A 25,514-nucleotide genomic window follows, 5' to 3' on the forward strand; every position below is an offset into this window, starting at 1 on the left:
TGGGTACAATATTTTTGGACTTTAAGTTTGGGTGGGCCCAAGGCACGGACTTAAGCTGCCATAGCCGAGAGTCGGGAAATCATATTTTGGCATATGCCTTTAATCAATGAATCCTAGTCCTCAATCTCAACTCTGCTTGAGTATTTTGCCGTGAAAGATAGTGTTTTGTGAGACTATTTTGCTTTTTTAGAAAATATTCGACTATTTATTTATTATTTGTTTGATATTCAATTATATTTTTGATCAACAGTATTCTAATTAATGAGAAATATGAAAGGGTAACCATAATGCCTAATATATTTGTCGTTATTAGTGTAATATAATATTGGATACATTAGTGCTTGTAACAATGCTTCTATTGAAGCCAAACCATGTTTTTTTTTTTATCAAATTATCAGTTGAAACCATTGTTTATTTTTTAATAGAAGTTGAAATTAGGGCTAGACATCCGATCCAATCTAATATTTTTCTCCTCATCCGATCCAATCTAATTAGTAATTAGATTTGAAAAATCATCATCCTATCTAATACAATTAGAATTCAAAATTCAATATAATCTGATCCAATTACTAATTGGATTGAATCAATTTTTTATTTGGATATCAAATTATACACTTATTTTTTAAAATTAACTAAAAAATATGAAAAAAAAAATACTAAAAAACTTAATATCACCCTTTATGTAAGTTTAATACTGCCAATAAGATAACAATATTGTCAAGTAATAAAATATAACAAAATATTATGAAAATAAATACATATAACAACTAAGTGTTACAAATTAAACAATAAAAGCCAATAAAAATATTGTGACACGATTTTGTCCCGTGATGTACTTTCACGGAATATATTCTGTGGTACATTAGATGGGTCTCAAGGTACATTAGATGAGTGTCAGGGTACGTTACTATTTTTTAACCCTAATTACCCCTAGATCAATCTTAACCCTCAGATCAAATAACTCTCTTATCTAACGACTAATGTATATCACGGAATACATTCCGTGAAAATGTCCCTAAAAATATTATTAATATATATGTTTTATTTTTTATTTTTTATTATATAAAATAAATCAATATAAATAATTTTTTAATGTATATAAATATAATTGAATTAGAACGATTTTTAATAAAATTTTGAGATCGATATAAAATAACCGATCCAATTTAATTATAATCTAACTTTTTGCATTTAATTTAATTTAATTTAGTTGTAATTATATATCTAGTTTTTTTGTAATTAAATTTGCTCAATTTTGGTTCAATTAAATTAAATTAGATGTTGGTCAGTGGTCACCCTAATAAAACCATAGTTTTTTTTTTTGAATAAAGATAAACTTCATTAACTCAAGAGCAATCGCTCAAAAGTACAACTTCAAGTTCCGAAGGAATAACATCCTTCGTGAACATACGATCAGCAAATAATCAAGACTGACGTGCAACCACATGTGCAGCTCGATTAGCAGAACGTTTAACAAACTTTAACGAAACATTGTTCAAAGACCCTAGCAAAGACTTACAATCTTGAATTATTAAACCAAAACCCAAATACATCACTACTGAACTATGAATAGCTTGTACCGAGATTAAACTATCGCTCTCCACGCTCGCTTGGTTAAACGACTTGTCCTTCAACCAACTCAATGCCTCCCGTATGCCCATGGCCTCGGCAACAGCAGGATCGGGCTTCCCTGGCCGATACAGACCCACCACCGACAACAACTCAGCCTCACTGTCCCGCACCACGAATCCAATTCCAAACTGGCTGCTGCTGTCAAATATTGCAGCGTCCACATTAAGCTTGATCTCATTTGTCACGGGTTTAGACCAAAGCTCATCACCCTTGTTGAAAAATTGAGGATTCAACGAAGGATAATTTTCATTTAATTGAGCTTTTCTCCATTGATCAAGTGATCTTAAAGCAAACTGAACAACATCTTCCACAGACCGATTTTTTTGATCCCAAACCAGTTCGTTCCTCGCCTTCCAAATTTCCCAACACAATGTCCCCGCTTGAGCAACCTTAATCTCATCAACTCTGCCCATTAGATCTTGCAGCCACTCTTTAAAAGAGTCCCATACCCGTGTACCAACACCCAGCCCCAACCTCGACCAACAACCAGCAGCGAAGTTGCAATTTAAAAGGCAATGCGATATGGTTTCACTTGATACTAAACAAAAGGGACAACTATAATCCAAAGGAACCTTTCTATCAAAAAGTCTCTTCCTTGTAGGCAAACAATTCGAAGCAGCTCTCCAAAGAACATCCTTGACAGTAGGCGGAACTTTTAAGCTCCAAAGGTTCTTCCAAAACATCGAATCAATGTCACTCACCCCTGCATTAGTCACTTGGTTTATGAGCAACTGATATGCAGACTTGACCGAGTAAACACCAGCCCTTTCTTTAAACCAGTACCAAGAATCACGAGCCTCTCCAGCAGCAAGAGGAATGCCCAAAATAACACCTGCATCATCTGCATTAAACACATCCTGAACTACCTCTTCATCCCATTCTCGGCATCCAATCTTAAATAAGCTATGAACTCTATGATCATTGAACATAGAGAGATCAGACGTAGGAGTGGGAAACTCCTCCCTAGGCAGCCACGGGTCCAATGCAAAACGAATAGAATGACCATCCCCAACTCGCATTCTAAGTCCGGCCTTCAGTACACCTTGAGCCTCCACTAAACTCCTCCATATGAAACTTGGATTGGAGCCTAACTCAGCATTCAAAAAATCTCCATGAGCATAATATCTAGCCTTGAATACTCGGCTCACCAAGGAATTAGGATTAATAAGTAATCGCCAACCTTGCTTACCAAGCATAGCAATATTAAAATCACGAAGACTCCTAAATCCCATCCCTCCTTCAAACTTATGCTTCGCTAAACGGGACCAACTCATCCAACTAATTCCTTTGTTTTGGTTCCAAGAAGATTTCCACCAAAATCTTGCCATCAAACTCTCTATCTCCTTACACACCCCAACCGGTAGTAAAAATACGCTCATGGCGTAAGTAGGCAACGATTGCACCACCGTTTTGATCAACACCTCCTTACCCGCACGAGACAAGAACTTCGTATCCCAACTTTTGATGCGCTTTAGAACCTTCTCTTTAAGAAATCCCAACACAGCGTTTTTATTTCTACCAATCGTACTTGGGAGACCCAAATAAGTACTATTAGCATCAGCTTCAATCATCCCCAAAGCCACACAAATCTGACTTCGAGTGTCCTCCCTGGTATTTGAACTAAAGAAAACCGAAGACTTCGCCTTATTAACCACTTGGCCCGATGCTTTTTCAAACAAACGAAGCATTTCCAAAACTCGATTAGCCTCCTCCCCCGAAGCTTGACAATATATATAGCTGTCGTCGGCAAACAACATATGAGATACTCGAGGGGCACCATTAGCTACTCGGCAACCATGTAACAACTGGTTCCGTTCATACTTTCTCACAAGAGCTGAGAAGCCTTCAGTACACACAATGAACAAGTAAGGAGAGATTGGGTCTCCTTGGCGAATTCCCCTTGACGGGACAATCGGCCCCAACCTTCTTCCACCATGAACAATATGATAACGAACCGAGGCAACAAAACTCAAAAGTAGATCCACCCACCGCTCAGCAAAACCCATCTTCCTCAACATTTCATTCAAAAATCTCCACTCCACTCGATCATATGCTTTACTCATATCGAGTTTTAAGGCCATATAACCTTGCTTCCCACCCGTTTTCCTTTTCAAATAATACATAACTTCAAAGGAAACCATTATATTATCTGAAATAAGTCTCCCCGGGATAAACGCGCTTTGAAAATCAGACACAACTTGATCAAGAACCTTCTTCAAACGATTTGCCAAGACTTTCGAAAGAACTTTATAAACCACATTACATAAGGAAATAGGCCGCAACTCCGTCATGTTACAAGGAGTATTCTTCTTCGGAATCAACACGAGATTAGTATCATTTAAACCGATTGGAAGCATCCCCGTGTTCATAAAATCCCGAACTAGACGAACTACATCTCTCCCCACAATATCCCAGTATTTCTGATAAAACCCCGGACTCATTCCATCCGGACCAGGGGATTTATCAGGGTGCATTTGAAAGAGCGCCACCCGAACCTCTTCCTCCTCCACCATATCAAGAAGAATAGCATTTTGAGAATTTGTAATAGAAGGTTGAACTTCATCTAATACACAACTAATATCAACATCAGAGGCTTCAAACAACTTGTTAAAATAATCCAACATCACTCCTCCCAAACCGGTTTCCCAGTCCACCCACACCCCATCATCTCTTTGAAGACGCTGAATATGATTTTGCCTCTTACGTGAACTAGCCAAGCTATGAAAATATTTGCTATTCGTATCCCCAGACCGAAGCCAAAACTGCTTGGATCTTTGCTTCCAATAAACTTCTCGTTGCGCTAAGATCTCAAACAACTCCTCTTGCTTCTCACGGTGCAACTTAACCGAAGCTTCATCTCTCTTTTTCTTCAAGCTTCTAACAACCCTTTTACAATTACTCAATCTTTCTTTGAAATTCCCGGTAAAATCCTTCCCCCAAACCTCCAAGGCTTCGCCACAACTCTTAATTTTATCGATTAAATCCCTCCCATTCAAAGCTTCCCAATTACTCCTAACAACCTCTTCGCGTAACCAAGCATTTTCAAAACGAAAAGAGCGAGTATGCAAACCTGAAGAGTAAGCTTCCGGAACTAGGATAATGGGGCAGTGATCCGAAGTAGATATCTCCACGTTATACAATTTAGCCAAGGGAAACAACTGAAGCCAAGAATAAGAAACTAAAGCTTTATCTAACCTCTCTTCCACCCAATTACTTGAACCTTTTCCTTTCTCCCATGTAAACGGATACCCTTCCAAACTTAAATCAATTAAACCGCAATGATCAAGAGCAGCCCGAAAGCCTTCCACTAGCCAAGTAGGATAACTCCGACCCCCTCTCTTCTCATCTTGTCCTCCCAAATTATTCATATCGCCGATCAAACACCAAAGAAGCTGAGACTCTAAATGCAAGGATCGAAAAAGATTCCAAGTATTTCTCCTTAAAGCTCTATTGGGTTCACCATAAATCCCAGTCAACCTCCATTGCATTCGGTCATTAACATTGATAATGACATCAATATGGTTATTAGAAAAACCTCTCAACATGGCCATCTTTTGTTCTTTCCAAAATAACGCAAGCCCACCACTATGACCTTGGGCTTCCACAACAAAACAACCCTCAAAGCCCAATTGGACTTTAACTCTCTCAACCACATCTTTTCTACATAAAGTTTCACATAGAAAAATAACATGGGGCCTCTTTTGAACAACTAAGTCCTTTAGGAATTGAACAGCCCGTGGGTTCCCAAGCCCACGGCAATTCCAACTCAAAGTGATCATGATGAAAGGCGGGTCTAGAAATCAGAACCCGCCAACTTCTCGTTTTTTGAACCCGTCTCCACCCGAAGCCCATCTTGTAATAAAACCATAGTTGAAAAACAATTTTAATCAAAATAATTAATAATATAAAATTTCGCTGTTGTTAATTGTTATGAATTATTATTATTATTATTATTATTATTATTATTATTATTTTGTTGCTTTCTGCCATTTAGAAAAAAAAAAAAAAAAGACAGAATAATTTATTTTCCGGTTAAAATAAAAAATAAAAGCGCCGATGTGAGGAGCGGTATGCATGCATGCATATGAATCTGATGGATGATGATGTGTCATCCACTCTGTTCATCTTTGCAAATCGGGTCCCAACCCCCTCTCTCTCTCTCTCAGTACACTCCTCTGTCCCTTCCCCTCCTTTTCGACATTTCTAGGGTTTTCAGTACCTTACCAAGCCAAAAAAAATAAAGGCACTATTGTCTCTCCAGAGCTTGAGGGCTCAATCCCTAAACCCAGAAAAACCCAATTACTTGCGCAGCAAATTTACTCATTAGAGTTTAAAATTAGAGCTGCTGCTTCTTCTTCCCTGGAACCCCTCTCCTTGTTCATCCCTAGACTCTTACTATCCATTGCCCTACCACTCGGGGTAGTTCAATCCATTCATGGCCAAGACTAAACCAGGAAAAAAGGACCTTGACTCTTACACTATCAAGGGCACCAACAAAGTCGTCCGACGTATTTTCTATCTCTCATTCTCTCTTTCAAAATTTTACCCAATATTCTTATCCATATAACTTTTCCATTCAGGTTTTACATTTTCTGCACTTACAATGTTTATTTGTTAACGCCCAACCGAAACCAGTTTTTTCATTTATCGTTTTTTGTTTTTGGCTATCGGTTCCGCCCCAAAATTTGGGACTGAAAAACCTGAATTTTCATTAGTTTTTGTTACAGTTTAGTGTTGGTTTGTGTCGCATTGATTGGGATTTTATTGAACTTTGGTTGCTTCAGCTGGGGATTGTGTGTTGATGCGACCATCAGACTCTGATAAGCCTCCATACGTAGCTCGTGTAGAGAAGATCGAAGCTGATCACCGCAACAACGTTAAGGTCCGAGTTCGTTGGTATTACCGACCCGAGGAGTCGATCGGTGGGAGGAGACAGTTTCATGGGGCGAAGGAGCTTTTCTTGTCAGACCACTATGATGTGCAGAGCGCTCACACCATAGAAGGGAAGTGTACAGTCCACACATTCAAGAACTATACAAAGCTTGAGAATGTAGGAACTGAAGATTATTTTTGTAGGTTTGAGTACAAGGCTGCCACTGGCGGCTTCACACCAGACCGTGTTGCCGTGTAAGTTTCCTGGTTTCAACACATAATTCAATGTCTTTCCGTTAGAATTTGTATATTCTTATAAGGATTTATTGAATTTTGAAGTCCTTTCATTGGTTTGTTATTGAAGGTATTGTAAATGCGAGATGCCTTATAATCCGGACGACCTTATGGTACAGTGTGAGGGATGCAAGGACTGGTAATTCTAAGTACTCTGTTTATAAATTCTATATAATATATATATATATTTAATAACCAATGATAACTTTCTCAAAGTTGGGTGATAGAGCTCATTTGAGTAAATATTTAGATCCAATTAATTGTGCTTTTATTTGCTTCGACCTATCACCATTACGTTTTGCTTTTTTAAGAAGTAAAGCATAGCAAATTGTCAGAGAATTTGAAGCTAACGTAAATTGTATTCAATGCAGACCATCTTTGATGTGTCACTTTTATAGTATAAATAATTTGCCCTTAATGAATACTGAATACTTGCATTGTTATGGGACTGTTATTCATTTAGTTTTCTTAAGCTTTTCATTTCCCCGTCATCATAAATTGTATCTGCATTGATAATGTCCCTCGCTCGTAATTGTTTGGAAGGCTTTGCCATGCGAAGGTGAAGCTGTTATCATTTACTAGCGTGTCTTTGGCAGCTATATGAGACATAAATTATGTTATTCCGAGTTAACATATCCAAACTTGAATTGAAGAGTGTGCTGAAAGTTAGTGCCAAGATTTAGTACGGTGGATTCTTTTCTGTTTACTTGGAATATTGAGTAAACTTAAACCAGCACCGAATTCTTTAAATATAATGCTGAAACATGGCTGATTAGGGTGAAACACAGGAGGCTTTTCTTCTTCTTCGCGACCTGGATTTAAGAGCATAAAGCACCAAATGCCAACTTGTTTCCCCCTTTTTAGGTATAGATAGGATAATTATGAACTTTATCATAATTTGAGTAATCTGATCTTGCTCTGTTGATGTTTGTGGTCCAATTCTTCTCAGGACTTCTCTAACAATTTGCTAGAATTTCATCTCTCAAAGTCTTAACGATTTTAGGACTGGGTAAGAGGATATGATAGAAAAGTAGTAGAAGGAAGATCCATCCAAGAGGGTCATGTTTCCTAGTTTGGAAATTTGAGCTTGATAGATATTTAGTGATTTATAATAGTTAAAATTTTAGCCACGAGGTTGGTCTAGTGGTAGGAGGAATGGGGCGAGAGCTAGGTTTGAACTTGGGATCTCTTGGTATTGAGGTTCTTTTGAACTGTTTCTTAGCCTCAATTAGGCACAAAGTGTGCCAATGATAAAAATAATAATAATAAATTAGTTAGAAACTTAAAAATAAATTGCATTTATGTCATTAGATAGGTTGCTAGATAAGGTGGTGATAATATATTCAAGTAGCAGTAGTAGTAAGGTGACTTTTGAATTATCCAACTTTGGTGTACCTTTGTTATTCGAAACATTTTTCCAGATCTTCATTGGCAAATTTTTCCAATTTTGCAAACTTCAAATGGTTATAACATCTTTAAATTTAAAAACTTTACCAACTGGAAGTACAAATTAGAATTTCTATCCATAGCATAGGCTGATACATAGAGTAAATTACTATAGCAGCTTCTGCAGAACTCTTTATTAATGATTTTGTGTATCATGCAAATGCATTTCAACCCATTCATGTTGTTGGCTGGGACATTCGTAGAGGTTGCAACTGCAACATGCATTTTTAAAGACAAAATGGGTGTCAGACAGTAGTTATAACTTATATTATAATGTTTGTTTTTGGATAACGTATGGAGGTAATGTTATTTAAATATATCTTTTTGTACAAGGATATCAATAGAGTTCTGTATCCTGTATTTTGTAGGTTTCATCCCTCTTGTATGGGTATGACCATTGAAGAAGCGAAGAAACTGGACCATTTTTTGTGTTCTGACTGTAACTCTGATGATGATGCCAAAAGATCTTTAAATGCATTCCCTGTGTCACCATCTGTCGAGACTAAGGTGAGAACTCACTCACCTGAACACTTGTTTGTATTTGTGGGGTAGTGCTTTGTTAACTTTTTCGAATGTTATTATTAAACTAATCTGACTGAGCTTCTTTACTAGTAATAGTTTATTTTGAATAATGGAAATGGGGCTTGATGCCGGGGTCTATTGGTAGGCCATTGCCTTTGTAGAATCAGTTAAGGACTATTTTTGTCCCTTAAAATGTAATGGGATCTTGTTTTCAAAATGTTCATTTGCCCAGGTTGAGCCGAAGCGTAGGAAGAGATGACTTATTCATTGGTTGCAGCAAGGAGTACCTAGTTTCCTTGGCATTAGCTCCAGCATTGTTGTGTGTTTGTAATGTACAGTGCAGAGAAGATACTGTGACCCAAGGCTCTTTTTCTTTTTCCTCTCTAATTTATCATGCCCAACGTTTGTATGTGTGCTAGATTTAGGAGATGACTATGTGATCTGTGTCACTGACAAGTAATGTGCAAGGAGCACTATAATCTTGTTCAAGCACACAGAACACACGAGAACAAATCACAACTAAAAAAATTTAGGAGGAAACGTGGATTTCATGTTATGTGGTTTTTACTGGGATTACTACTGTATGCATGCCATTGTAAGTTCAAGACTCATTCCCTTCTAGACTTCTTTCATGTGGAATGAGTAAAAGGGTGCTGGGGTTGGAGTCGCTTGAGCATTATTCTTGGGGCGTAAGAGATGCAGCTTTAATAATTTAGGACTTGGTCCTTGTTTCTTTTATTTTCATTTCATTTATTTGACTTTGGTTCTTCACTCTCAACTGTTGTGGTACTGCCTGAATCCAGAGTGAGGCTGCCAGTTGAAAATATTATTTGATCATTATCGTTCTTCCCAAAAGCCCAGATGGGTGCGCAGCCGCATAAAGGGACCTTCTTGGCATTAACTGGTGTAGGAAACTTAACTCGCCCTTACTCGATATGTTCACATCTCAGGCCATTTGTTTTGAAGATCTAGATGAGCAGGTTTATGCAGCTCATCATTGCATATACACATAAAAAAGAAGGGTCTAGGCTCATCTTTGTATCTGCAGTTATCATTTTCTTTGAAGCCTGGTGACCTTCAGTCTTAGCCATCTCCATGTCCAGAGTCTTATTTGATGACTACCACAGCAGGTTTGGTATTTTGGTGCCATGAATCAGTACCTTTAAAGCATTACATTTTGCATTTACAAATTTGTATTTTTTTTTTGGTTATAAGAGAGTATCTAAAAGATGCCCATTGCATATTTTAATAAACCCCAAAAAAGTGATAAAATGATGCTCCAGGTTTTGCGAATCTAATCGACCTATCTAATCTAAGTGGTAAATGTTTATTCAAAATGATAGTCTCCTGAGTTTTGACTCTACCAGATAATGCTTGCTTGCTTGACCCCTTGATGACTGGGCTATTTGTTTTCTGTACTTTTTAACATTTTCTTGATTTGGTGTTCTGATTAAATTAAATCACCATTGGAACCTCACACTAACTACCTACCCCACATCATTAGCTTGAAGAATCTACTTGTAATTACTATTCAAAAAAGAAAGGGAAAAAAGAATATAATTTATGTTTGGTCAAAATTCAAACTCTTATAGTTGGGATGGATACACTGAATTTTCTTTTAGTGGAAGAAATGAGCACCATTGGTTTATTTATTTACATTTGTTTGAAGAAGCAAAACAAACAAAGGAGTGAACTCCATTCAAAAAAAAAAAAAACAAAGTGAACTTTTACTTGGAATGTCCTTTCCATTTCAAGGACAATTCTTTTCAATAAATCATAACTCTTCAATTGAAAATAAAGTAAACGGAATGCATTTGATGTACAAGGGAAATTTACATTCTTTACTAACTTTTTCATTTTTATTTCAATTATACTGTTGTATGGTAATCTTAACGTTTTTACTGTTTTTTTTTTTTTTTTAATTTCGGCAGTATACTGCTAAATTGTATATGTTATTGTTTTGTTTTTTTTTTTGACTGATTGGGACATGGGCTCAAGTTATTTATTTATTTTTTTATTTTAATGGATGTAAAAATTATTATTTATTATTTTTAATATTTAATAATTATTATTTTTTGAGATAATTTAATAATTATTATTTTGATTAGAAGGTTGATGGGATGTGTCATAAAAGTGACATGTTTTACTTTTTCTTTTATTTAAATAAATTTAAAAATCACACCCCATGTCTCACTCTTTTTCTTTTATTTAAATAGATTTAAAAATAGGTAAATACTATTTTGGACCCTGTGTTTTGCAAAAGTTACAGATTGGACCCTGTGTTTTGTTAAATGACAAAATGGACCCTGTATTTTCTAAAATAGTAAAAATAGGACCCTGAGCTTAATTTTTGACAACTTTTTTTTTTTTAATACAACAACTTGAAGACAATGCTTAATACGAACAGATACAAAAAAATGTAAACAGTTTTGTCATAGCACTTTTAGATCGGATTATAATTAAACTTTATTTTGACAAAAAATCAATTCAGGGTCCTATTTGTACTATTTTAGAAAATACAGAGTCTATTTTGTCATTTAACAAAACACAGGGTCCAATTGGTAACTTTTGTAAAACAGAGGGTCCAAAATGGTATTTACCCTTTAAAAATCCCACTCCCATTTCTCACTATTCATCTTCTTCTTCATCTTTATCTTTTAGCTTTTCACATAAATCTCACCCCCATGTTCTAATATTCATCTTCTTCTTCAAGTTTTTTTTTTCTTCATCTTTATCGTTGTTTTAGTATTGTTTTACTGTTGTTTTTCATGATTTTTATTTTTTTTCATGTTCAGTTCTTCTTCTTCATCTTCTTTTCTTTTCTTTTTTTTTTTTTTATTTAATTTTTTGAAGTTCTTAGTTATGTTTTTTTTTAAAATATAAGAGTTAGTGTGGTTTTTTTTTGTTCTAATTTTCCAGAACTTTCTTGCAAATATAGTGCATTTAGTATTGAGGATGTGCACAACATAGTTAATTTTTGATCATTTTTTTCTTTTATTGTTTTATTTGTTTTAGTATTGTTTTAGTATTGTTTTACTGTTGTTTTTCATGATTTATTTATTTGATGCCGATTTCACTGCCCTTGCTCCATCTCACTGGAATTAATAGGTATTTTCTGGGTGTTCTCGTGTTGTTGTGATGGTTCTGTCTGTGAGTGTGGAAGATGGAGGCTATAAATACATTTCTTCTTCGTTCTCTTTGTCTATTTTTGTGGTTTTTTTCTTTTGGTTCACCTATAAATACATTTGACGAGCTCACTCACAAGAGAGTTTTGAGGTGTGTGTTTCTTTTATATTTTTCTAAGTAGTTATATTTGCTTCATTTGTTTTTGTGCTGTTTCAGTGTTGTTTTAGTAGTTTTTTTTATTATAATTTTCTAGGAATAGACTTGCAAATATAGTTGATTTTGCATCTGGTGTTGAGGTTGTGCAGTAGATTGTTTGTTTTTTTTAATCATTTTTTTCTTTTGTTTTGTTTGATTGTTTTAGTGTTGTTTTACCGTTGTTTTGCCATGATTATTTATTGACGTCGATTTTACTGCTTTTGTTCAATCTTGTCGGAATTAATGGTTATTTTCCGGTTGTTCTGGTGTTGTTATGGTGGTTATGTCTGTGATTGTCAAAGATGGAGGCCTCATACTTTTGTTTTGGTATTGACAGTATAAAAGAAAAAAAAAAGGGAGGACAGTATAAATGTAAATTCTACCGTGTGGCAGTAAAATTGAAAAGTATTACCCCAAATCCAGTATTTTTGTAAAATGCCCATGTACAAAACCAAATTAAGTTGAAAGATGAGAAGATGTAAAATTTGTCATATTTATTATTTAACACAAAAAAGTGAATAAGTGCTTAAATGCACAAATTTAAAAATAAATCTACCATTAATTTCATTCAATATTTTAAATTAATAAATTTCCACTAATTTACATGCATATAGAAACACTAAAAAAGTATCAGTAGAGCCTATCATCTTTTAAGAGGTATAATTAGGGGTGGACAATATCTAATTCAATTAAATTGAACCAGTTGAATTCAATCCCATTATAAAAAATTGAATATACAATTACAATTGGATTGAATTGAATGCTAAAATTTAGATTCTAGTTAGAATGAATCGGTTATTGGATGTCAATCTCAAAATCTAATTAAAAACCGATCAAATCTAATTACATTATATTAAAAAATTATTTATATTTATTTATATAATAAAAAATATAATATATATTAATTATATGTTTATTGGATTTTATTTTTTTGTTAAATTTGTAACAATTGGTTGTTTTGTGTATTTATTTTCATGATATTTTGTTCTATTTTATTACTTATAAATGTTGCTATTTTAATTATTTGAAACTTTTAGTTGCATTATATTGTAATGATGATATGTTATGGAGTATTAAACTTAAATAAAAGGTGATATTTAATTTTTATGTATTTTTTTTTTTTTTCATATTTTGATGTTCATATTAAAATTTAAGTGTGTAATTGGATTGGATTAGATTTTGAGGTCTAATTGGACTGGATCAAATGATGATTCTCCATATTCGACCTAGATATATAGTTTTCAATCTTTCTATATAGTTTTTTAATTACTATGTATTAAAGTTATTGACTACATACTTACAAAGTTGACTACTAATTTTTTTTAATTTACTGTGTAATAAAGACTTTTTAATAGATAGAATGTTTATTTTAAAATTCATATCTTATTTTTTATTTGCATTTTGAATTACATTACATTGTTTTTTTTTTCTTATTATTATTGTTTCAATCTTAATGGGTACCCAATGGGTCCTCATACCTAATGGAGATCTCTTACCCCGAATCCTTATGAGATTAAGTGGGGCGAGGGAGGGGATGAGCGCATTAGAAAACGGAGACAGAGTTGGGAGGTGCATTATTCACTTATTACCCACAAAAAAAAAAAGAGCGATTTATATTGCTCCAAATAAATGGCATGATATTTTATGCTAAATTTTATAACTTTTAACATCTTAGGGGTGTGCATAAATCGATCTAATTCAATGAGAACTAACCAATCCAATTATAATTGATCGCCAAACATTGGATATTTAATTGTGATAAGATCGGATTTGATGTTATTTTAAAATATTCAATTGGATCGGATCGGATGGTAGATGAGGTGTCCAAAAATCTAATACACCCAACATCCAATCGAACTAATTAGTATTTTTATTTAATTTAGATGAGTAATTAGATTTTATATTGTTATACGTAAAATCTATATGTATATATGACATTAACATTAATTGGATGGATCCAATCCAATCCAATACATACTGGATCTAAAATATTGGATGGATCCGATTCGATCTAAAAAATGCTAAGTCTAAAATATTAGATAAACTTAAATTAAACCAATAAATATATATGAAATACATCATTGGATAGAGCCGATCAAAGCTAACATCCAATGGATATTGGATCGATTGGATGACTGAAATTGATTAGATCGAATCAAATGGTAAAATCTAACATCTAATGTATAATTGGATCGAATCTAGATAGACTTGAAAATATTAGATGTAATCCAATAAATACCCCTACTTACTAGTATAAAGCACTTGCAAGTTAAAGTTGTATAAAGCACATCTAGTTGTTCGGTCAAAATAAAGAAGGTTAACATGAACATTGTTAGAATCAATAAATTGTGAATATATTTGCATTTATTGTGAATTTCAAACTATCGTAAGAGCATCTCCATCTACAAATAATTGATAAAAAGTTAAAATATACCTATTTAATAAAAAAAAAAATATTTTAATGGTGATGCCAAAAAATAATGTAAATTTAGTACATAGCAAATTTTGTGCTTACTATGTCATTGTATTATTTCATTAGCATATTTAACTATTTCATTAAATTATGAAGTGTTTATATTCTTTTTTTTTTTATTATTATATTACTTTTAAAAAAATTAATAAAATTGATGATAAAGTTATTAGACTATCTCTAATGAGAGATGTAAAAATTGTATTATATTTGACACAAAAAATAGCTTTGCATCAAATTTTAGCATGCATTTCCATTAGAGATGAAAATAAGTGATGCAAATGTAAATATAGTTCACTTTATTAAAAATCTACTCCAACGGCGTGCCAAATTGTGATGCAAATATGTCACATAACAAAAAGTGATCTAAATTTGGATCACAATACAGTATGATACAAAATTTGTATCATAATAAATGATATACTATTATATTTACTATTATGTTATTTTTAATATTTTATTATTAAATTTTAGTTAACATGCTCTTTTATATTAAATGACTAGCATTATTATTATTAAATTTATATTTACATTTGCATTATTATTATTTATTATATTTTTTTAATAAATTATTAAAAATATTAATTGACATATTAAATTTTGCATCAAGATTTACAATATATAAGAGCATCTCCAATAGAGGTGTAAATAAATGGTGAAAACTGAAAAACTAAAATATAGTTTATTTAATAAAAAAGTGTGCTCCAATGGTGTGCCAAAAAGTGATGTAAATTTGGCAAATAGCAAATTTTGTGCCAAATTTGGCACAACATTTGCTATGATGTAAAATTTACACCACAATATATGCACTATTTTTCATTTACATTTATGTCATTTCTATTATTTTATTAGTATATTTAACTATCACATTAAATTATGAAACATTTATATTATTTTTTTTATTGTCTTACATATTAAAATAATAATAAAATTGATTATAAAGTTATTAGATTTTATTTTTTTTAATAAAATATTAATTAAATATTAAATTTTACATCAAAATTTTGTAATTATGTATTGGAGCACAAAGTTAAAATTTGGTGTAAATTTACCACAAAATTACTTTTTGTGCCAAGTATAACACAATTTTTACATCTCACATTGAAGATATGGTCTAATGGAGCACAATAGTAAAAGTTGATGTGAAAATGTCACAAACCACTTTTGGTGCCAAATATAACTTAACTTTTACATCTCACATCAAATACTTGATAATTTAATGCTATAGCTAAATATATTAATAAAATAATACAAATGACATAAATATAAATAAAAAAAATTGTGTATTTATTGTAATGTAAATTTTGCATTATAATAAAAGAAATGCTAAAAGGAACACGTGGTGCCAAGAACTCTCTTATGTGTCAATATCGCTATTGGTCCAATTAAATATCGGGTCCCATATAATTTAATGTAATAACATTTAAGAAGTATCGCTAGCTAATCGCGAAACGATATGTCTAAAGGTGTTAGACACTACTGATGCCTAATAGCAATGCTTTTATAACAAATATTGAGCTAAATTTGTATCATTTTTCGGCATACTATTGGAGCACACTTTTTGTTAAATAAATTCTATTTTAGCTTTCTATTAATTATTTGCATTTTTATTAGAGATACTATTTTATATTAAGTTTTGCAATTATAAATTGAAGCATATATAATGTTAAAATTTAATGTAAATCTATGACAAAACTATTTTTTGTGTGTCAAATATAACACAATATTTGTCCAACTCATCCTTCTTCTTGGCTGTGACCTTAATTATTTTTGATAATATTTGCACATATTGAACATTGTTATAACTTTTGATACACAACACAACTACCTAGTCTTTCCCATTACTATTATTATTATTATTATTATTATTATTATTATTAAGAAAGACAAATAAGTGGTTGGGTGGATATTAGAAACCATGCGCCACGAAATTGATGATGATTTTGATCAGTGGTTGTAAACTTGTAAGTTGTAATATACTGACTCGGTGCTCATACCATCAATTTTTCACCATTCACAATCTCTTTCTTTATAGCTTTATCGTACGAGCTTTTTTAGTATTCTCACGTGCGAAGCCTTTCATCTCTGGGTACGTGCACGTGTACGTGTGCAACTTTAGTTTTTCTCTGTTTTTTATTTTTCAATTAAAGGAAACAAAAATCTGCCTACTTTTTTTCATGTGATAAGAGAGTTAAGTTCCACCCCTGATTGATTTTTTTGTCAATCTATAATTGCTCCACACAAGATTTTGACTTTGCTCTTCCTAGTTTGGATTTTGTGGCATGTTTAAGTATGGTATTGGTAGGTTTTTACTTTATTAATAGTTTATTCATGAAGCCCAAAAGTCTCCCACAAATCCATAGAATTTAATCCATTCATATTCTATGTTTGAAGAAGAAAAACATTTGGGTGGTAGTGGTTGGTGGTGGTGCGGTGTGCCCTATACCCTTAGTCCTTACCAAGGGTAGAAACTAGAAACTACATCCCTTTTTAATATGTACCTTATATAAGGGGCAGAGTAGAGTAATGGATGATAAAAATTAGATGGTGGATGGCTTATAAACCATTCATTTCCATTTCATTTCATGTCCTATATATCCATCAAATTATACATATTTAATTATTTATTATAATCCTAATAAAAGTGTTAACTGTCTTATTCTCATCCATATCTCTTTTTTTTTTTTGCTTAAACATTCATATCCTTTTTAAAAGCACAATTTTATAGACCATTACTTACCCCTTTTAATTATCACATACCATTATTGTCAATCTTCTTATGTGACAGACAAATCTTAATAACGAAAGAAGAACCAATTGGGTAAAGGCTGCATTTTGAATTAGAAAGATTTTGAATCAAAAGAATAAGAACTGGTCTATTTGCATTGACAAATATATGTTTAGACCTAGCATTACCACATATAATTCTATTTTCTTTTATTTATTTGTTCTATACTCTCTTGGTTAACTTTTATTTCTTACAAATATATATGAGGTAGTTGGACTTATCAAGGTTGACTCAATCCACAAACTTCACACATAATGGGTCCCACAGCACCTGCAATCTGTGATGCTATTGGGTCTCTTTTGTGCAATACTGCTTCTTAGTTAAGAACATCAGCAGGGACATAAATGTAATTAAATCTAACATATTACCCTTAACTGGAAAAATTCTTTTAAATTTTGGGTAAAATATGCTATTAAAATCACCAACATTGTGCTTTTTCTTCCAATTTTTTATTTCATAAAGGAGAAAAATTCAAAGCAAATCAATACAGTCAGTCTATACATAGAGTGAGAGAGAGAGAGAAGGCATTTCCATTTTCAGATTTTATTTCTATAAACTATTGATGTGTATTTATTCATTTATTTATTAAAATATAACATATTTTTTTGGTTATAGTTGTGTAAAATCTCGACTCTCTCCTTCTCCTTCTCTCTGGAAAATTTAGTTGAGTGGGGGGTAAAGGGTTTATCTATCAGATATAGTCGGAGACCAAGTCCTCAGTTCAGATTTCTAGGGGTTTCTCGCATTTTCCCTCGATTTCTGGCACTTTCTATATACCCTTTACATCAATCGTCGTAAATGTAAGTTACGTTTTGTTATGTGTATGTGTATCTGTTATCTGTATATATGTGTAAATTTTCAATTTATTTTGACTTAAAATTCAAAATATTCTTCGTTTGAAATTGTGAGGCTTTCCATGGACAGAAACATAATCGGGTTTGGCTCGAGCTTCTGATTAGGGTTTTAGCTACTGGGTAATAAGATTCCACCTTCTGGCTCTTATGGTTTGTCTTGTTTATTGCAATAAAATAAAATAAAATAAAATAAATGACAGTGATTTGAGCGGTCGTTAGAGGTTAGATTAAGTTTTGGTTATATTGGTCTTAAACGTAAGTACTTAGGGTTTTGTGGATATGATAAAAAATTTACTTGGTAAGATTCCTCGAAAACCCTCAAAATCATCGCTTGGTGATTCGTATGGTGATGGAGGAGTCAATGCCTATTCATCTATAAACACGTCCAATGGACCCAATTCGAGTAACAGCTCGAAATCCACCTCTGCTACCTCAAAATCATCGAATTCGAGCTCAGCCAATGCAAGGTCTAGCAATGGAACACTCGGCAATAAATCGAATCAAGCCAAGAAAACTTCTGGAAGTGCAACAACCCAAGCGGGTCCTTTGTTTGTTTCAGGGGTGTATGAGGCTTTGCCGAGCTTTAGAGACGTTCCAAGTTCAGAGAAGCAGAATTTGTTCATTAAGAAATTGAATATGTGCTGTGTTGTATTTGATTTCAGTGACCCATCGAGCAGTCTTAAAGAGAAAGATGTTAAGAGGCAAACTTTACTTGAGCTTGTGGATTACATTTCCTCTTATAATTCCAAGTTCAATGAGGTGATGATGCAAGAGATTACGAAGATGGTGGCAGCCAATTTGTTTCGTACGTTTCCATCTTTCAATCACGAGAATAAGGGTCTTGAAATGTATGACTTGGAAGAGGAGGAGCCAAGTATGGAACCTGCTTGGCCTCATATTCAAATTGTGTATGAATTCCTATTGAGATTTGTTGCTTCAACTGAGACTGATGCCAAGCTAGCCAAAAGATATATTGACCACTCGTTTGTGCTAAGATTGCTTGACTTGTTTGACTCAGAGGACCAAAGAGAGAGAGATTACTTAAAGACTATCCTTCATCGAATTTATGGGAAGTTCATGGTTCATCGGCCATACATCAGGAAAGCTATCAACAATATCTTCTATCGTTTCATTTTTGAGACTGAAAAGCACAATGGGATTGCAGAATTGCTTGAGATACTGGGAAGCATCATTAATGGTTTTGCTTTACCTTTAAAGGAAGAGCACAAGCTGTTCCTTGTCCGTGCTTTGATACCCCTCCACAAACCCAAGTGTGTGGCAATGTACCATCAGCAGCTTTCGTATTGCATAACTCAGTTTGTGGAGAAAGATGTCAAGCTCGCGGATACTGTGATTCGAGGTCTTTTGAAGTATTGGCCTGTTACTAATAGTTCAAAAGAGGTTATGTTCCTTACTGAATTGGAAGAGATTCTGGAAGCCACCCAACCAGCTGAATTTCAACGCTGCATGGTCCCTTTATTTCGTCAAATTGGTCGCTGCCTCAACAGCTTTCATTTTCAGGTACCCATTAATCTCTTATATTCATGAATCATTGCCTTTTTGTTACATTTTTAAAACTATCACTAATCTTTGCATCTTTTCTCTTTGCCACTAATCTTTACTTCATGGAACTTCTAAGAATAAAAAAAGTCTCCTTTATCAGTCGTTTCTTTCTTATAGATTACTTTGTGGTTCATGTCAAGGTCTGTATTTTCCGTTGAAATGAAATTTGGGCGATGTAAGGACATTCTACATAATATTCATTTGGTTTGTGTCTGTTACCAAACCATGGACTACAGATTTGTATTTTGTTATATGTACACTTTTAAGTGCTATTTTTGTTAGCCTGCGATACCTGAGTGAGTTATTATGACGGTAATATTACAAAAAAAAAATATATATATTTTGTCAACTGAAGGTGGAAAATGAGAATTCCCAACTAAAATCCACCCTTTAAAAGTTGCAGAGGATGGTTAAGTTTGTGCACTTTGGTACTCGACTATTTTAATAGCTTAGTTAGGATGTTGTGCTACGAATTCTTGAAATATGTAGTCCTATGATGGTTGCATGTGATTACCAGTTGCATTGCAAAGTTCGATGTGTAGTTTGTATTATATGTTGAATGTGTATGTGTGGCCATCACTTCAAATTGTACTGAATTGAGTTTTTATCTTGGTTTTGCATTGCAGGTAGCTGAACGTACATTATTTTTGTGGAACAATGATCATATAAGGAATTTGATCATCCAGAACCGCCAAGTACTTTTGCCTATAATTCTACCAGCTTTGGAGAGAAATACAAGAAGTCATTGGAATCAAGCTGTTCAAAGTCTGACATTGAATGTGAGAAAGATATTCTCAGATGCTGATCAAGCTCTGTTTGATGAATGCTTGGATAGATTCCAAGAAGATGAAGTAAAGGACAGAGAAACACAGGAGAAGCGAGATTCAACATGGAAGCGCATGGAAGATGTGGCTGCCTCCAATGCCGTAAGCAATGAGGCCGTTCTTGTGTCGAAATTCGTTTCCTCAGTTGCCGTTGCTACCAGCCCAAAACCCCGGGCTGCCTCTGGTAGTTGAGAAGTATGAGGAGTGGCAGTGTTGAATTTGACTCTGAGTTATCATTGAAACTTGGTTGGACATAGAAGCTGATATTTAAAGATTCTTATGTGGTGGTGTCAGTTCCCTTTTAGGTTTCGTAAACCCAGCTGAAAGGGAGATACCCAAATGTGAAGATGTGGTTATGTGGATATTGCAGTTCATTGGTTTGGAGTTATAGGTTATGTTCCTCTTCAGCTAGGGAGGTATTGTATTATAAGGGATTTGCTTTATAGAGATAATGTCCTGAGAAATACTTATTTCATGTATAATGCTGGGAAAAAATGCACCTTGCAACTTTGGTTCCAATCAACGCAAGTGATATTTTCTCTAACAGCTAATTGACTGTAGTTTTCTTTTTGAACTGTAAGACCGCAAACAAAGAGTAATCAAATCTTGAAAACTACGATTGACTAAACTAAATTGTTCTAAATACGAACTCTAATAATCATATATATTGATTAGAGATCACTTAACAAAATTGATACACTGTTAAAAACGACTCCAACAGACAAACTTTATACTTCTTCAAGTTCAAAACATACAAAGAAAAAGCTTTTGCTCTGGCGCAACATGGAAAAAGCACATAGAATCTATGTGATAAAGCTCCATCAGTCATCACCATATGCTCTGAAACTATAACGTTCTTGGTAAGGACCATTGAAGTAGAGATCAGCCTCAAACCACTTGGGATAACGCACTAAATCTCCAGCAACAAATTGCATAAACTGCTTACTTCCTTCAGGCACAACTCTCACTTCCCCTTCTTCAATGTAAACCAGCTGATCCACTTGCCAGTCCCATGGCAACTTGGCCTTGCCCGTCTTCCACATCGACCATTTTGAAACACCGAGCTCCGCTAATCGCTCCGTCGACACTTTCCGTTCCACTCTCACTTTGTACAACTCTTCCAAAGGTTTCTCCATACGCATGGCCTTTATAGCACCAAGCTGTAGACCACTTGTAGTGCTTGACTTTCTGCAATTTATGATGCTTTTGTTAACAATGAGGGAGCTAAAGGTAGCGCCCAAGAAGACACTAGCCATATCAAAATTGCTTGTTTGTATATGTTTTCCCCTTTTGCGAGCTTACCTGATAAAAAAAAGAGATGAATTAGGTTGATTATCATAGAGAAGTACCCACAACTCAGACTAATGATTTATGAAGATTAATAGCATAAAAACTCAATCTTTGAAATCTGTCAAACAGGCATGAAAAGAAGATATTTTTCTAGATGAGCTGAAATCAATTTTCACAAAGCTTTTGTCTGTTGTATTGTATGTATGGCCTTTGCATTTGAGTAAGACTTGGCAGAGCTGTGAAGGATCTAGTTGGAATTTGTTTTATTATTTTTCAAAACAAGAAAAAGAAACAATTTCATAATCTTGGAAAGTGGAAACAAGAATATACACTTTCCAACATCCAAGGATTAAAAATATTTTTTTAAGGAATTGTTTTAGAGAAAAGAAGAAAAAACCAGTCCTTACAAAAGAAGCCGTACGGCTACTTCAGCAGGCAAGGTGCAACAAAACAAACAGAAAGACTAAACCAGCAGGAAACCGAAACAAAGAACTAACTAACTAGAAAATTGTCTATTCCCCTGCTATAGAATCAGTGAGAATGGATGCATCAATATCAGTGACTATCACTTCTCCAATAGTCTCACAAAATTTGTCCCATTGAGCAACATTATGAGCCACATCATTGCAGCGCCGAGGAATCCATTGGATTTCCCAGAGGTTCAGTTTGGCCACCGCTTCAAAGAACCATAGAGCCGGCTCTCGGATGTTAACGCAAGAAATTGCACATCCTTCGGTTGAATAGCTGGTATAGCCTTCAAAAAAATCACTTTGGAAAATGATATTGGACAGATTATATGTAGCAGCTGCCATAGCAGCAGAAGAAGCAAGAGTCACCATTTCACCAACCAAAGGGTCCGTGCGACAAGAATTATTGATTGAGTCATAATAGATAATCTTATCAATTACTATTGCGAATCAACTGTGCCAAAAAGACTGACTTCAATTTTCCTATAGATAATGCTAGGTATGAAGGATTTCATTTTTCATTACAAGAATCTACACTGGCTACTACATTTCTAAAAATTCTTATCATAAAATGAATAGAAAGGAAAAATAATGAGTAACTAACATGAGATACCTGTAGCGATGGAGTAAGAGGCCGGTGGCTGGAGACCCAACTGGAGTGGCAGAAGATAGAGGTTTTAGGGTTTTAGTGAGAATTTGAGAAAGAAACAATACCTTCGTCGGAGGAAGCACTGTCGCTGAGTTTAACCGATGATAGAGTGTGAGAGTGAGTAATATAAATATAATACAAGAAGATAACATGGAGATTTCTAAGCGGAGTAACAATATAAATAAATAGTTTAAAATAAAATAAAATAAATAAGTGTAGTTACATAATTATTAAAAATAGAGTAACATATATGTAAATATGATTTTTTTTTTTTCTTTTAAATAAAAGATGATTTTTTGTAATTTATTGTTTTCAAATATTTTATTTATCATTGTTCAAAAAAAAAAAAAAAAATTTATTTATCAGTTTAATGTTATTTTTTCCTCTTGAATTGATATAGAGTAAAATATTATTTGTTAAGTAATTTGTGGTCAAATTATCTGATTTTTAAAATTTGGCACGATTAATTCTTTAGACTAAAATTTGAGGGTTGAACTCCTCAATTTATAAAATTATTTTGTTCTATACTCCTTCTGATTACTTTAGTCTGTAAAGTGCAAAAGTGAACTACTATTTTGTACACATGACGAAATTTCATTAGTCCACCTAATATTGATTATATAAATATTTAAAAAATAATTTAAAATTTTAAAAGTTAGGAAAAAATAATTATTTTTTTCTCATTTTTTTTTCCTTTTTCTTTTTTCTTTTTTTCTTTTTCTACTTCTTTCTTCTAAAACCAAATTCACTCATATTCTCTCTCTCTCTTCCCCTCCCAACGACAACCCTCTGCCATGGCTAAATTGGTCACTTATGGTCGTTTCTTGGTGAAGCTAACTTCGAAAATCGAAGCCCCAGCCTAGAAAGCTCCTTGACCCAAAGAACCCGACCCCTCTCTCCCGTTCTATCTCTCTGGCCAACCTCGACCGGCGATGATGGGCCACTCCCAACTGTCGTACGCCTAAATAGAGATGGCGATCGACCTCGCTAGTCTCGAAATGCCAAAACCCCCGAAGGTTCCTTCCTTTCCCCTCGTGAACCCTCTCGATGTTCTTGACTCAACGCCAGTGTCTTAGATCATCTTTCTTATCCTAAATTTTGTCCACCTGATGTGGCATGTCCATGTAAGTTAAGACAGAGTACATGTGGAATACAACCTTACCTATAACAGAACAAAGTCTCCTTATAAGGTAAAAATTGTCAAGCAGCAAGTGAAAGAAGTTAAGTGACCCGTCAAGGAGCTGTACCACTATGTCTGGTTGGCCAAAGGGAGTCTATAGGCCGGCCAGGATGAGCTTGTATGGCTGGCCAGGGTTTAAGCACAAGCTGGTAGGCCAAAATGTGACTTTCAGACCAAGGGAACTTCCGTTCGACTAATGGAGCCTGACCTCTTCAAGAAAAAAGGTGTACAAATGTTGGCCTCCATCTTCGAAGGTTGGCCTCCATCTCTAAAGGCTGGCCTCCACCTCCAAAGGCTGGCCTCCTCTTTCCAAAGTTGGCAAGACCTTGACCTGCAAGATCTTGGGAGGAGCATGGCCCAGGCCGACCATGGTTCCAAAGCCTTGAAAGGGTCAGCAAAGGTCCCATGACTCAGCCAAGAACTGTCCAGGGTCACCAAAAACAGGCATGAATCGACTAGCTTTATAGGGTGAAACCCAAGAGCTGACCAACTCCCATGATTAAGTCTTAGGACCGATCATGTCTCAAGCAAGACCTCCAAGGCTGGCCAAGGTTAGTTTTGGATCCAAATGTTTGTTTTTTTTGAACTCGAATATGTGCCTCGTGTTCTTTATGACTCAAAGAGTCGACAATCCAAACGAAGGTCAAAATTGTATCTTTTCCATCAAGAAGTCACAAATTATACATTCAAAAACTATCACGTGGATCAAAATACCAAAAATATTACAATCTAACATGAGAATCAAAAAGTTTTTAAAAGCTTGAAACTTATCAATGGTAGGTACAAAGGAGAGATATCAAAGAAAAGAAGATGAGACATATATAGAGAAAGAAGATCAAAGATCTAAAAGCATGCCATGTAAAAAGCCAACACTTTGACAGGAGGTTGTTTAGGTTACAGATGCCTCACTCTCGGTAGGGCTATAGGGAAAAAGAGCTGTACTTTTAAAATATTGGAGATTTTCTGGGTAGGTCCCAAATGAGGTCAGGCCCTCCGGTCCTAATTATCCTGGATCATTCTTCCTTCATTACTTCGAGTTGGCTCTCCCTTTAGATAACTTTTAGGAGATGGCGACACCAGCAATATAATTTATGAATTTATTAAGGAAGAATTTGGCCATAAGAGTAGGATTAGCTCCTCTCATTTGCTTTATCATTGGATTTTACCACGTGTGCATTTCTCATGTTTCTTGTTGTCTATAGCTAAACCCATGGACAAAATTTTTTCCATGCTAGATGCTTTGGACAGTCCCAGAGGTGGCGATACTCTTCCATCATTAGACTTCTTGAGGGTCATCGTTACTCCCAGGGGTGCCTAAAAAGATGCTCCCTCTAACCCAAAG

At 34.2% G+C, this 25,514-nt stretch overlaps 3 protein-coding genes across 6 annotated transcripts; 2 read left to right on the forward strand and 1 right to left on the reverse strand.

The window, feature by feature from the left end:
- Positions 1-5,690: 5,690 nt before the first annotated feature.
- LOC115699701 (chromatin remodeling protein EBS) lies at positions 5,691-10,103 on the forward strand. 3 transcript variants are annotated; one of them, XM_030627228.2, is made up of 5 exons: positions 5,691-6,140; positions 6,417-6,759; positions 6,869-6,937; positions 8,613-8,751; positions 8,999-10,103. In XM_030627228.2, exons 1-5 carry the CDS (start codon positions 6,068-6,070, stop codon positions 9,023-9,025), a joined length of 651 nt encoding a protein of 216 aa, XP_030483088.1. In that variant the 5' UTR covers positions 5,691-6,067; the 3' UTR covers positions 9,026-10,103. The 3 variants fall into 3 exon arrangements, with proteins under 3 accessions (XP_030483088.1, XP_060958919.1, XP_060958918.1); XM_061102936.1 differs by having other exon boundaries at positions 5,700-6,140; positions 6,360-6,759; positions 8,613-10,103; XM_061102935.1 differs by having other exon boundaries at positions 5,700-6,140; positions 8,613-10,103.
- Positions 10,104-17,797: 7,694 nt separating this feature from the next.
- LOC115698697 (serine/threonine protein phosphatase 2A 59 kDa regulatory subunit B' gamma isoform) lies at positions 17,798-21,214 on the forward strand. The gene is made up of 3 exons (XM_030625838.2): positions 17,798-18,145; positions 18,270-19,720; positions 20,389-21,214. Exons 2-3 carry the CDS (start codon positions 18,479-18,481, stop codon positions 20,776-20,778), a joined length of 1,632 nt encoding a protein of 543 aa, XP_030481698.2. The 5' UTR covers positions 17,798-18,145; positions 18,270-18,478; the 3' UTR covers positions 20,779-21,214.
- On the reverse strand, positions 21,193-23,141 carry LOC115698698 (uncharacterized). 2 transcript variants are annotated; one of them, XM_030625841.2, is made up of 2 exons: positions 22,948-23,141; positions 21,193-21,888 (listed from the first exon to the last, which is right to left on the reverse strand). In XM_030625841.2, the coding sequence occupies exon 2, from the start codon at positions 21,840-21,842 to the stop codon at positions 21,408-21,410; it is 435 nt and encodes a 144-aa protein (XP_030481701.2). In that variant the 5' UTR covers positions 21,843-21,888; positions 22,948-23,141; the 3' UTR covers positions 21,193-21,407. The 2 variants fall into 2 exon arrangements, with proteins under 2 accessions (XP_030481701.2, XP_030481699.2); XM_030625839.2 differs by having other exon boundaries at positions 22,957-23,139.
- Positions 23,142-25,514: the final 2,373 nt, after the last annotated feature.

Source organism: Cannabis sativa, chromosome 8 (assembly GCF_029168945.1).
Source record: "Cannabis sativa cultivar Pink pepper isolate KNU-18-1 chromosome 8, ASM2916894v1, whole genome shotgun sequence".
NCBI classification, from domain to species: domain Eukaryota; kingdom Viridiplantae; phylum Streptophyta; class Magnoliopsida; order Rosales; family Cannabaceae; genus Cannabis; species Cannabis sativa.